Raw genomic sequence first — 14,936 nt, forward strand, 5'->3', positions numbered from 1 at the left:
GGCTACTTTCAATGTTAAGAAATTGATGCTTCATTATTCCTCGAATGTTCAAATCGAATCTCGAAGCTGAAATCAAAGATTACCGAGGAAAGATGAACCTAGAAATAAATGGCTCTTTTAATTGTTTTGAAGCTTAAAAAATGATTCTACTGTAATTCTTAGGGTTTCTTTGAGGATATCTGGAATTGTTAATGGTGAAAGTTTTCTGGTGAAAGTGTTTCTCGTTGAAGATTAATTCTCATTTTGAACTCGTTTAAACAGATTGGATGAATTTTAACCCAACTATGATTTACTTTCTGATTGCTTTACTTTCGAGTTCAGCCAATTTTATTTAAGTTTTTAACTTAACAAATAAGTTACCTCGGTACTCTTCTCGGTACTCATATTGTATAGATTTTCAACCAGTTCAACCAGGAGTCCTGGTTGAACTTCCTTGAAGTAATGATATTAGGGCTGTTTTAAAACATTTAAAAAAAAAACCTTTCAGTTTTAATGATTCAATTTTATTGTATGTTTGTTTTATATTGTTTTTATTCTCTTCGTCTGTTTTGCTGAGGACGGCCCTTGGATATAGGGTCGAAATATTCATTTAAAGTTGCGTTCCACTGTCTGTTGTTCTACTTGTTTGTTTATGTTGGAAAGGCAGTGTGGTCTTCGTCGCTATTTTCAAATGAGCCCTCCCGCGATATTATAGGACCCACTGGTTCGATACGATCACCCCTGGAAAAAAACAAGCAAACAAAACAAAAAAAACAAATAAACACGCATCCGTGATCTTTCTTCTGGCAAAAAATACAAGATTCCACATTTTTGTATATAGGAGCTTGAAACTTCTATAGTAGGGTTCTCTGATATGTTGGATATGACGGTGTGATTTTCATTAAAGTTCTATGACTTTTAGGGGGTTTTCCGTTTTTTCGAAAATAAGGCAAATTTTCTGAGGCACGTAACTTTTGATGGGTAAGATCAAACTTGGTGAAACTTATATATTTGAAATTAGCATAAAATTTTGATTCCTTTGATGTATCTAATTGTATCAAAATTCCGTTTTTAGAGTTTCGGTTACTATTGAGCCCAGGCACGTACGCAGGAATTTGTTTCGGGGGGGGGGCAATTTTTTTGGGTGGGGGGGGGCCAAATCCTTCAAACCCATTATTCCGTGAGAGAAAAATTATGGGAAAATGAAAAAAATCGTGAGATTTCGGGGGGGGGGGGGCGGGCCTGGAGGCCCACCCTGTGTACGTCCCTGATTGAACCAGATCGCTCCTTACTTTGCTACCGTGAACTGTTTGATGATGAACAAAATGGCTATCTCAAAATTTTGATCAGACGGTTTTGGGGAAAAAGGGGTGAGGAGGGGCCTAGTTGCCCTCCAATCTTATGGACGCTTAAAAAGGGCAATAGAACTTTTAGTTTCTGTTCGAGTGAGCTCTCGCGATATTCTAGGACCACTGGGTCGATACGATCACCCCTGGAAAAAAAACACGCATCCGTGATCTTTCTTTTGGCAAAAAATACAAAATTCCACATTTTGTTGATAGGAGCTTGAAACCCCAATAGTTAGGTTTTCTAATACGCTGAATCTGATGACGTGACATTTGTTAAGATTCTATGAGTTTTAGGGGGTCATTTCCCCTTTTGTCTTTTCTCTGTCTACAATTACCCAGCCCAGTCTTGATGCAACCTATTGCCCAAAATACTTGATAAATTCAATTCAGTTCGTTACCATGAACGGTTTGATAGGGAACAGCGTCAAATAACTAAACTCTAGGGTTAATTTTCAAAGGATAACCGCCAAACACATTGTGCAATAAAAAGAAAACAGGGGTAGTCTTCACCTTTTGACTTAAAATTTACGCCCTGCTTTTATAAATACATAGAATCAAATGCCACATGCTTTTAAGTTTATATATACTTGCAGTTTTGGTATATGAACCAGCAGTTTTGATTGAAGGAGTGTTATTTCGAGCGCGCTATATGGGGTCAACACAATTAGTTTGTGAAGGTCAACCGAGTAAAGCTACTAGAATGATGCAAGCTGAAGAAGCTGTTTCTAGAATAAAGGTATTTTTTATTCTTCTTTCTTAAAAAGACTAAGGTTTTAAGCTAGTTCGGTAATTCTCTATGTCTACTTGTTTTGTCTAATTTTTGTTTTGAAGGTTGTTGATTTTTGGAATTGAAGTTTGCAACAGTGTATTTCTGTATACCATGTCAGTATCTGACGGCAAACATGTCAATTATCTCGCAGAGTTACACTACTGTTTTTGCAGTTTTTTTTTATTATTGTCTCTTTTTTTAGGATAGGTGTTTTGTAGCTTGATAACAGTCAGGGATGAAAATTCGAATTTTTTTTACCGGTATGAGGATTGTGAAACGAATAAGAATAATGAATAATAATAATAATGAAACGAAGATAATAATGAAACGAAGAATAGATCCTTGGAAGTTTGTGAAGTTTCTGGTAAATAAAAAAATAAATAAAAAAAATAAAATAAAATAAAAAACAATTTCTAAAGTTATCCTAAAATCACTAACTACTTCTCCTTTTCAAAAATCATAGGATGTTATATTTGAAAGCAAGTTCTTTTTTCGACAAAGACTATTTTTCATTTATTTTAGAGCTGAGAGGGGAAAATTTTTCAAAAGAAAATAAGTAAAACAAAAATGAGAAGAATGGAAGATTCAAAGTATTTAAAGCAACTGCTTTAGCGTTTTCCAGAAGACAGAAAAGAATAAAATGGTATTTCAACCAGTGTTTTATTTTACACCAGGTTTCCCGACACTATTAATTGCTCGGTAATTTACCGATATGTTCAGCAATTATCAGTTTACTGTATAATAAACAAATTGGCCAGAAAAAACAAAACTTTACAGATGCAACACTGCCTTCAAAGACAAGGACATTAAGAAACCTAACCCAAGAAGATCATGGAAACTGACAGGTTCCTGAACTGTTTAAATTTAACTTTATTATTTTTAGTATCTTTTTATTTTACTTTATTTAATTTCATGTCATGTTTTAATAGCCTATTAGTTACTAATATTTATATATCCTTTGTTTTTACATCTTATTTTTTTTATGTTTTTATACTTTTTTTTTATTTGTCAAACAGTTCTTTGTATCGAACTGTATGTAGTGAGCGACTCGGCCCAATAGAGCAACTGTATCGTTTAAATATCCCATTTTGTATTTTCTCACTTAACCATTTTTAGCAACTTGTTATTTTACTTTATTTCAATTCATTTTAGATTTTAGTAGCCTAATAGCTGTTAATATTTTTGTATCCTGTTTTTATTTTGGAATAGGTTACGTATCATCACGGTTGAAATTGACAATTAAAGAAGGCTTTTCAAAAAAAGTTCAAACCATTGAGCGGAACTTTTCTTTTTTTTTAATTTGAACTTTTTAACGTTTAAGCTTCAAAGAAAGCGTAAACCATTCAACCAATTACACTTCTGTTTACCACTTCCAATCGTAGTATTCAAAAGGAAACTTTGGGGAAACTTGATAATCTCAAATTCTCTTCAACGCTTTCCCCTAAAAGTCCAAACCACAAATCAATTATAAGTAATATGGATGTCTCCATATATTTGAGATAATACATCACTTTCTTTAGTTGAATTTAGAACATTATTAAGGAGGCTTTTCAGAAAAGGAAAATTTCAGAATATCAAAGGATATGTTTCCCTTTGTTTATTCACAACTTTTTACCATTTGATTATCGAAGGAAGCATTCAACGGCCAACAATTGTATTTACCGCTTCCAATCATAACATCCAACAGGAAACTTTGGGGAAACTTAATAATCTCAAAATTCCTTTAAACAGTTTCGACTAAAAGTCCCGACCACAAACCAATTATTCGTAATATGGCTATCGGCAGACACTTTAGTAATATATTACTTCCTATGGTTCTTTTTCAGGATATACTTTAGCGCTAGAAAGTCTAAATAGGGCTTTTTTATCTCCTAAGGGAAGCTAGAAGGAAGTTTTATGCCAAATTCTCAGTTGTAAAAAGTCGAACATAGCTAGCGTTTAATTGCAAGTATAAAGTATGCGCCAAAATAATGGAGAAAAGAATGAAGGATTGATTATCATAGGCAGCGCGCTAGCACTGCCTATGTAAAGAACGATGTGGGCACACTGTGTTTTTTTTCTTCTTATTCAGTCAGGCACCTCGTATCGAAGGAGTTGTCGTAGAAACTTCGAAAAGGGCTCATGCGATTGGAAATTGGAGTGGCTAGTGCCCTTTTTAATAGTCGAAAGTGTTTGGAGGGCAACTAGCCCCCCCACGCCCATCAACCACCCATCATCACACCCCAAACACATCCAATCAAGATTTTAAAATAGCCATTTTGTTCAGCGTAGTCGATTCCCACATAGAAAATAGATTTTTGTGGAGGACACTCACCCACAGCCCTCGAGGCAACGGTTTTAAGTTATACCATGGGGGCATACAAGAACGATGTTGGCGCAGTGTACTATGTATTATTTTTTTTCCTTTAGAGCAGGGCACTTTATATGGAAGGGGTCGTCTTTGTAAAAATACAAATGAATGTGCATTGTCAGTTTAATATACACATACTGATATTTAGTAATCAAAATGTTAATATAGTTTGATATAGTAAAGTGACAAAAGTAGAAACATTTATATTTTTCCAGTAAAGTGCAAATTTTGTTCTGGCCTTGGGAAGACATAGGGGTTTTGCGCCCAATTTATGTTAATTTCTGCTCGTTTTGAGTTTGACTCGGTTATTTATTGTAACTTCTGTTCGTTTTGGGTTTCATTTATTTATCAATGCTGATTTGCGGTAGTTTCACGCTTGGTAGATTATTTGATTTTATTTTTGCTCATTTTTTGTTTAATGGAGTTCTTTACTTTTCTTTGAAAAACTTATTTTGTGGAAAAAGTTTTTTAAATTAATTACTTGAAATTGGCTACTCTAGCTTTCCCCTAATTAAAGGAAAGGAGATGGAGAACGAAAAAAAAAGAAGAGAAGTTAATCTAACGATAGGCCTAATACGACTTGAATCTAAATGTCGTTAAAATAACGTTTATTTTTCTCTTGAGTAGATAGTTTAACGATTGCTTGGATTGGGAAGTTATTAATTATAGAATTTCAATTCCTCTCTTTACGACAAAAAAGGGCAAGGTATCTGTCATAAGGATATATGCTCTTGTAGAACCGACTGAAGGAGACAATAGCAGCTCACATTAATTTTACATGAAGTTACAGGAACAAATAGACCAGATCCCAAGTAGAAACACAGTATTTTATTAGGAGACTTTAATGCCCAGTCTGGTACAAAAGGAGATAAGTGGTATCCTAGCTTAGGTAAACCTAACTCCGTTATGAGACAATGAAGATGGCGATATCTTGGACAAATTCTACGTAAACTTCTTTCGTTCTTTCCTTTTCTTCCTTTTTTAATATAAAGGACGTGTTTTGAGCAATTCATTATCCAATTTCTTTAATAGTTTTAGCTTTTGATGTGTCCTAATCTTTTTTCCCGAGGCATAGGTGCTATTCAATTTTTAAAAGGCTCCAACTCACTTCAGGAAAGAGTCCAAATAAAAGGAGACCAATCTCTCTCCTTTGGCCCGAAACACACTTGGTGTATTTTATACTGAGCGTCTGTTGGTACTCTAGCGCTTACACACTGGGCGGTAAACATTCTATCGATGTAACATCAGTCGATCAGAGATCTGACCTAACAATCAATTTTAATTAACAATTAATCAGTAGTCGAACAATGAAAAATTCCTTGTATTGTGGCTGAGATGTTAAAGATAGGTAAAACTTAATAGTTCTTAACCTGATTTGCAATTAAATCTTTTTGTAATTTAAATGGAGACAGGGCATTTATCGAATGAAATAGGAGTCGCCTGAAGCAAGATGAATCAATTTCCCACCTCCCGCGTAGCAAAAACCGGTTTTTCTTCTTCAGTTGATGTAATTCTTGAGGTAAGTTGGATTTTTGAAGCAGTTACTTGTTAAGCATAAACACGTTTAGAACTAATTATTTTGTATTTGTTCATTCAACCAATCCGTTTTGTATTTTCATTGAAAATAATTAAAAAAACGACAAATTTTTACGCTCCTACACATTGAAAAATACATTGTATGCCCACCCCTCTCCCTATATTCGTATAAATTTATTACACTTAAAGGCATGGGGGGGGCAGGTAAATTAGAAGCTATTCTGAAAACTATTCTAGTTTTGAAAAGCTATTCTAAATCGCAATACTATCCTAAAAGTCCCAACAACACTTGATGTTTTTTACCGACCGGTTCTTAATATAGGAATGTATTGTGACTCGCACATTGGGCGGTAAAGAAACGCTCATTAAAAAAAAAAATAACGATGGCGGCAATGCAGCCGTCACTGTCACCACAATAAACAAACGGCAAAATAAACGAACCTTTATTTTAACCCTTACGCTGAGATGCCAGCCTTTGGAACTATGCTTACACACTTGGCGTTTTTTGTTTTTTTCTAATGACCACTCGTGATGAGAGTTTGTTTGCACAGAATGTATCATAAAAAAAAATAGGAAGTAATAAATGATTTTTTTTTCCTGGGAAAGGAGAATGTAATTGTAAAAAAAAATGCTAGATAATTTGATTAGGAAGTACAGACAAATTCAAGAAAGTTTGAAGTGTCGGGGGTTGGCCCCAAATTAGACTCTGCCTTCGATCCTTAACAAGTCAAAGCCTATTTATCATACATAAATAAATGAGTGTTCATCTAATTCATGTGTCCTAAATTAAGTACTGTTTTAACAAAATTTAAATCCACTTACATTAAGATAATTTCTACCCTTTGGTTTTCAGAATAGCTTGTTGTTTAACTGCCCCCTCCCCCAGTGCCTCTACTTGCAATACATTCATACGAAAAGAGGGGGGGCATACAATGTATTTTCCAATGTGTAGGGAGATGCAAACTTTTCGTTTTTTCAATTATTTTCAATGGACATACATTAAGGCTTTGTTCATTTAACAAACACGAAATAGTTTGTCCGGAATTTTCACCTGCTTGATATACAACCGCTTTGAAAAATCCAAATTACCTCAAGAATTACATCAATGGAAGAAGCAAAACCAGTTTTTGCTTATTGGGAGGTAACAAAGTGATTCTAGCTTGCTTCAGACGCCTCCTGCTTCAATTCTTTAATAATGACTCCTGAAACACAAGGGCCATTTAATTAGAACAATAAGATGCTTTTTTAAAAGTACTAAAAAACTTTAGAGTAAAGAGCGAGGCGTTGAGGAGGGGGAAACCCCCTTTATATACGTAATAATTTCTGTTCATTTTAAGTTTTAATGTTGCTCCTTACTTTCAGTTGAAAAAACTTGTTTTTTTATTTAATCTAGTTAAGAGCTTTTAAATTTGACCAATCTTTTGTATCTCTACCACAATACTAGGATTTTGTTCATTGTTCAATTATTGATTAACATTAATTGTTAATGAAAATAGATTCTTAGGTCAGATCTATTATCGACTGATGTTGTGTCGGTAGAATGTCTACCGCTTATTATGTAAGCGCTAGAGTAGCAACGACAAAAAAACTTTCGGTAAAAAAATGCTCGGTAAAACAAACGCCAAGTACCATGGCTTGATGGCGACTTGATTTAGTCTTTATTTAATTTTTTTTTTTTGAATTAACATCAAGTTGCCATCAAGCTATGGCTAATTGAAGAAAAATCCAAGACAGTTAGTCTGAGTGAGAGGTAAAGCTGACATAAGCTTTTTTTGGGATTTTATAAAAATGATGTCATTTTCACTTGTTGGGCATCCGTAGGGCATCCAAGGATACGTTTTTTTTCTAATGTGTTTTTTTATTTGACTGGTGAATTTGATAGTTACAAGATAAGTTGACAAGTTTATCACCTCTTATGTAAAGTTGAAGTACGAGGTTCGCCCATTAGGACCAAAATTGACATTTAAGATTGACAGAGACTAGTTTTTCCTTTATTCGGATCTTAATGAATATTTGATTCCAAAGTTTCAGTTTCATTACTATAGCAACCAAATGGGACTTGGATTCAATTATTTTCTTTTTTTGTTGATGTTTTCCTTGTCTCTTGTGAAATTGACTTTAAAGACAATTGATTTTCAAAGAAAATAAAAACCGACATTTAAAACTTTTTGGGTTCTTCTTAACCTTTTAATGTCGCTCTATACTTTCGTTCGTCTTAACTTTTTAATGTCGCTCTATACTTTCTTTTAAAAGAGCCTGTTCTTTTTATTCAATTTATCTTCTCAAAAAGATGAATTTTATGGTGTAATTTTCATCGAAATTGCAACAATTTTGGGCAATGTTTTGCTTCTTTTTTCAAAAATGTCGTTACTTTTTTTATACTAATAGAACTGAGCCACCTTGGCCGACTGGATGCCGCGCTGAACTTGTAATTCTATATGCTTAGCGACGGGGGTTCTGATCTTACTGTCGCCAATCTTTTGGCATTGGGTGGGAGCTGCGGTATGACTTTGTAAGCTCAGCTCTGTGAACCCTGGGAGCTTATGGTTAAACTAATTCCAACGAAACACCTGAATTCCAGATAACAGGTGAGACAGAAAATGTCTGATCCTGCCGCAAGCGACCACACTAATAATTTTGAATGAGTAAATTTTAGCTTAATTAATTTCATATATTTGGAATAACCAGCAAAAGCAAATTATTTCTATGTATAATCAAATTCCAATTTTTTTATTTTCAGTGACTATCGCTATTGGTTGCTCTTTACTCACATTTTGTTTCCGTAAACTATTTGATGAAGTAAATAAGAAATACAGAATTTGAAGTTACATAATAGAATCTTTAAAAAAAGAAATTACAGTGGTAAACTTAGTTGCAACTCATCAAATTTGATGCTTTAACTTCTAGGTACTGAATATAAAAGACATGTTCGCTGAAAAGTTGAAAATGCTTCTATTATTCGAAAATGTGAAAGCAATTTTTGGCAATTTTTGGATTACCAATTAGGGATTGGTTTCGTTGTATTAAATTTTTACCTAAGCACTGGCAGCCCTTTGAGTGCAGATTAACAGCCCCTTGTTATGGCTAATGTTTGCTAGTTTTGAGCTTTAACGATGCTCTTTACGTGTTTTGGGGAAAAGTTGTCTTTTAGCATTTTATCTCTGTCAGTTATAAACTTTTTAGTGTAAATCCTTTTCTCCCCATAAATTAGTGGGATCTGCCGCATTAATGAGGGCCTACTCCTCACTTTTGACCCTAAATTACTGTATTTTTCTTAAAATCAGGAAATGATTAAAGCAAGTTATTTTGAGTTTGATGTTTTAATGTTAGGTATAGGGGGTTGCCACCCCTAGTGATTTATTACTATTTATAGTGATTTTTTATATTGATAGAACAAACACAAATCACTAAATCAGCACATCAATCACTAGATTATTGAAGATCACTAAATTTCTTACCAGATTTGGTAAGAAAGTGAGTGAGCAGGCTAGTGTGGTTCATGTAGTCTGCTCAGGAGGGGGCTCTATATATGTCAAAGGAGCCACTGAGTTGAAAACCAGTTTTTTTTCTGCTGCTCTGTTCACTTCAAACGATTTTCTTTATAAGATGAACCGAAAGAGAGTCTAACAGCCTTTCAACCCTACTCATTCCTTATATGACCCCAAAATGGATTCTATTTGCACCATATTTGGCATCAAGATAAGTAAGCAGACTAGAGTGGTTCAAGTAGTCTGCTCAGGAGGTAGCTATGTCTGCCTATGTCAAGGTGCCACAGAGTTGAAAATCTGCTTATCTGGGACTCAGTTTACATTAAACAATTTTCTTTATAAGATGGATCAAAGAAGAGTATATCAGTCTTCTAGCCCTACCCATTCAATAGATGACCCCCACCAAAAAAAAAAGCTTCTATCCGGTCCAGATCTGGCATCAAGACAACTGAGCATCCAATGATAGATAAATGAGACTATATGTGGATGGATCCAAAGATGGTCTAGCAGCTTCTCGCCCTACCCACCCAATAGATGACCCCCAACGTTGCTTATATCCACACCAGATCTGGCATCAAGAAAGTGAGCATGCTAGAGTGGTTCCAGTAAAACTGAATTACTCATCTTACGAACAAATATTGAAAGTTCTTACCAACCCCTTATTTTATTGGTTAAGTTGATAATATGGCTCAGTTGCACGTGCCAACATTGTGTCTGTAACGATGCCTAAGAGACCGATTTCATCCGCATTTCAAATAATTTCCTGAACACAATCTCTTGAGTTTTTTTTTTTTTTTTTGTGAGTTTCAGTCTATTTTTCCAAATGCTCGAAAACAATTCTGGTTATAAAACGTAACGGAGTCGGGTCCATTAAGAGCTCTCATGTTAGACTGATAATTAATTTGAAAAATATATTCACTAGATTATTTTTTGGAAAATACATTTTTTTAAATTAGCCGTTACCATGGGGTGTGGTTTGTTACTTACTAGGTTGCAGCAGCTGTCGCTGCATTCAGAATTTGTGTAGCAGCCTAGTCTTGTGGCCTATTCTATTCTATGCATTATTTTCATTTTTATTTATTCTGAATTCTATTTATTTTATGATATTTCTTGTTTTATTCATTTTTTTAATATACAAACTTAGCTTTTTATGTGGTTTTTTATTTTATTATTAAAGCTAGGGGTGAACTAGAGCTTATGTATGGTGAAGTAATCAGTAGGTCTTCAATCAGTGAATGAAATTACTACTACTGATTTCTCCAGATTTTACCATTAGTAGTTGGGAAAAGGAAACGTAACTACAATCCCCCATCCGAATCTTGTCAGAGTTTCAGTTCAGTGTAAGGAAGTGGTTGTATCAGTTCAGGCACGTATGCGGGGGGGGGGGTTGTACCAGCCCTCCAAGATATTTTTTTTTTACCAATTGTTTATGTGATTTCATATATTTTAATTGTTTTTGTTATTTGACGGATCCCTCTTACCCCCTGTGAAATATGGCTCCCGAAACTTAAATTCTGATGTATATGCCTCTATCAATTACTATGCACTTGATGCTTATATTTTATAAAAAGTAAGTTTTGATCCTCATTTTCAGTCCCTTTTTTATTTTTATTTTTTTATTATTCATTTAAAGGAAAAAGCATGATAGAAGCTTAGTGTTTAGTTGCTAATTAGTAAGTTAAAGAGTGTGCATTAGACTACCATTAGAATTTTTCATTTCAGTCCCCCAGCCTACCCCTTGAAATAGATAAAACAGATAGTCTAGAACAGATAGGTCATAGTCCACTATTAGTTCGTGTTCCTACTCCAAACCCAGACCCGGAATCACAACTGATTTCGGGCACCACTTTTCACCTTCGATACCTCGGTTCTTTGGAGATTGATGAATATGCGGATGATGCGACGCTTGCTGCACCTTTAAGATCGAAGAAGAGCATGGTTGAAGAAGCAGTAAGGAGGGTGAAGGTGCGTGGCACATACCTGATACATACACCCGCACGGCCAAATTCTTATACTTTCTTACAGTTTTGCCTTTTTTTGCACAAAATTTGAATATATAAGGCTTATCTGAATGGCCAATAAAATCGATTTCGCACGAATATCTGCATGATAAGTATTTTTGTTATTGAAAGCTACTTGTTAAAGATGCGCAAAATCTTCATTGCTGGAAAATAATTTTTTTCAAATTTAATATAGGATCTCCTTTGCTTAGAAATACCTATTTAGCAAAATTTTCATCCTCTGCACGTTTTATAGCTTCTAAATTTAGCATTTTATTTGTATATTTTTATATTTGTAAGTTTCATTGCCTCAATAGTTGTGAATTGGGTTGTAAAAATGTATAATTTCTTTCGAAATGAATGTTTACCTCGAGTCAATTCTGATTGCAATAAAAATACGTAAAAACAAAATAACGTATTATTATTAGACACCAGGTTTGTGTGACGTGCGAAAATAAAATATAATATAATGCTAAAAACAAATAGGAAATAATCCAAAAAATCAGACAAGAATATTAAGAATAGTTTTAAAGGAAGTCAGAGATAAAAAGAAAAATAAAAGGATAAATACCCTAGTTGACTAATAATGAAGTAAAAAGGAAAGAATTAAGAAAGCAAAATGAAAATTCAAGAACGGCAACAAGTAAAAATGGGTGAAAATAGCAAGGAAAATAATGAAACATTGAAGAGGACTGAAAGACAAATCTTACGGGCTGCAAATTAAATATTTTTTCGTATTTTTCTACTGAAACTTACGATAGGTAATAAATTGTAACTGGTGTATTGGCTCTTATTGCCTATTGCCATTAACTTAGTCGCTCTCTGAGCCATATTTAATCAATTCACGCAGTCATGCTGTTTCTTTCCCAGCTGGTAAAAGTTTGGAAGAATAGGAAGAGTCTGCGAACCAAGATGGTAAGAGAAGTGAAGATGACAAAAGTAGAATAGCCAAGGCTCAGGGTGTTTTTTCACAGTTGAAAAAAGTTGGAAGGATAGAAAGATAAGTCTGGGAACCGAAATTAGAATATTAGAAGCTACAGTGATGACTGTGGGCATGTGTGCGTCTGAAGCGCGGACGCTCCGAAAAATGGGGGATGATTTGTTAGATCTTCTCAAGAGATATTGACTACCGATTGTTTTGGGCTCCCGTCTGACTGACCGTATTTCAAACAGTAATCTGTTCGTAAACTGTCATTCAATTCCGCTTTCTATGGCTGTAATAACATAAAGGTTGAGATGGCTAGGACACGTTTTGCGGATGAAGGATGATAGATTGCCAAAGATCGTCCTTGTCGGCCAACCATCTAGGGCAAAACAAAAAACAGGTCTTCCCTGAATAGGATGGGAGGATGTCGTAAGGAAAGATTTAAGGGGAATGGGAACTTCTTGGGAGAGTATAAAGAGGAGGTTGTGAATAGATTGGAATGGAGGAGGAGCATGCGTAGATGTGTTGTCATCAGGGGGCTTGGTGTTGCAGTTAGTTGTTAGTAATATATAATTTCAACATTTAATATATTGACTGCTGATGTATACATACGAATTATACGAAAAATAAAAAATGTATAGAGAGATTCGTGAAATATCGTTAAATTAAAAAATTTCAGGGGCTCAGCCCAGAAGACCTCCTCTCCAACTCTAACTCTCCGTACGTGCCTGTCCTCGTTGGTGCAGCTACGTAACGAAGGCAAATGTCCCATTTCCTATTAAAGCCTAGTGTAAAGACCCTCTAAATGGAATCGAATCAAAATGACCGAAAAAAAAAGTCAGAAAAAGTATAACAACTAAGAAAATTGATGGTAATGCTTTTCCATATGGGTCAAGCATTGCTATTAGTAGAAGAAAATGTATTATTTCAACGATGACAAGATGTGCAGCAAATCTCCTGAAAACGAGATTTCTGTATTTCCTGAAAATTCCCCTTAACAGCAAATTTGTTTGATTTTATATAAGACTGTGGATATATCCGTACCGAAAGAGCCTTATTTGGGGCAGGAGTACAATCACTATCCATTGTTTAAAAAATAATTTTTTGCTATCAAACTTATATAAATGCCATTTGAATCTTTAAAGTAAGCCTCTTTTTCTAGACAATATGTTATGCTACCCAATCCCCACATGTCGAGTCCTTGCTGCATTTAGCATGCATTGTGGAGGCCTTTATGTCCCAGCGAGAGCCTGTCTGCAGGGTCCTGTCGACATGCGTCTTGACTGACAGGTTAGAATCGGTTTTTTCGGCCGAGTTATGTCAATCAAGTCGTGGTCATATAAACACTAATGGACTGTATGAAAACGTTGCTAAAATACATTTTACGTATAAAAATATATATTTTTTGGTTTTTACCGTTTACGTCATTTTAATTTGTATCTGTTTTATAGATATAAACTTTTTATATTTTTTCTAATATAAAATACATCAATAATACTTTATATTTAAATTGTATTTATCTACTGTGCCAAGCACCTTCACTTGCCTGTTAGCATGATATACTGCTTAATTATAGTGGAATAGATGACGCTGATTGTTTTTATTCTATATTTTTAGCATGTTACATTGTTATGATTGACCAACCTAGTTCTGCTTATTAAATCTTAGTTTTGTTTTTGCATAGTTGTGGAAATATAAAACAGTTTCCGAGTTTTCACTCTATCTTATTTCTCTGACGCTATCTTTTTAAAGTAACCTTAAGCGATAAAATAAAAATACTAAAAATACTGAGAAAAAACGGTTCTATTTACCCTTTGGGAACTTACTTTTATTAACAAATCAAGTTCTTGAAATTTAAGAAAATTTATCTTTAGCTTTGAATTAGAAATTTCGATTTAGCTTTTCGTAAAGCATTGAACTTACTGTCGACATATTGCTCCATTTTATTTGCAGAACCATGCAAGGACTTTTAGTCTATGTTATTGGACGACTCAAAGGGAGGGGGGCCTGTACCTGAGGCCCCTCCTCCCTAGTCACGTACATATAGACCTGTTATAACCTGCTCCTTTCAGCGCCTGGCTAATCAGGAATTATTTTAGGAAGCCTCTTAAATGACTCAATGCCAATCATTATAATTAATTTTATCTAAAAAAAACAAGTTATAATGTGAAATTCGAAGAAATGCAGCTTTACACTAAGCCCAGCTTCCCTGATTGAATATGATTAGGCATTGAGATTGGGTCTTTTTTTTATTGGATTGTTACCTTTCTGGGTCTATTTATTTGAATCAAGATTTTCACTCTAAACTAATTGAATTATTCGGTTAAATAAAAGTTTCATATTAAGCCAAATGAATAATTGGTTATGTAAAATTCTAAATTATTTTGATCATTTAAAACTATAATTTTGTCAGCAAGCATACGGGTCCTTGGACTGTAGCCTATACTAGTCTATGGGTAATAGGGCCTAGATTAAAAGGAAGCAGAAATAAATGTGTAGATGGTGTGCAGATCTTTTACGTTTTCATTGCTCGTAGATGT

General features: G+C 34.4%; 1 protein-coding gene across 7 annotated transcripts in view; it reads left to right on the forward strand.

Moving 5' to 3' along the window:
* The window catches only part of LOC148948866 (uncharacterized), a 289,113-nt gene that overhangs the window by 214,322 nt on the left and 59,855 nt on the right, over positions 1-14,936 (forward strand). For 5 of the 7 annotated variants that reach the window (XM_089094766.1, XM_089094772.1, XM_089094767.1 and 2 more), the window contains one exon: positions 1,922-2,064. In XM_089094766.1, the coding sequence (XP_088950892.1) occupies positions 1,922-2,064 (143 nt within the window). The remainder of the gene's footprint in view (positions 1-1,921; positions 2,065-14,936) is intronic. The other 2 variants (XM_089094770.1, XM_089094773.1) reach the window with 1 other exon arrangement.

This window comes from Artemia sp. Qi Xiang Cuo, chromosome 9 (genome assembly GCF_049724085.1).
Source record: "Artemia sp. Qi Xiang Cuo chromosome 9, ASM4972408v1, whole genome shotgun sequence".
NCBI classification, from domain to species: Eukaryota; Metazoa; Arthropoda; class Branchiopoda; order Anostraca; family Artemiidae; genus Artemia; species Artemia sp. Qi Xiang Cuo.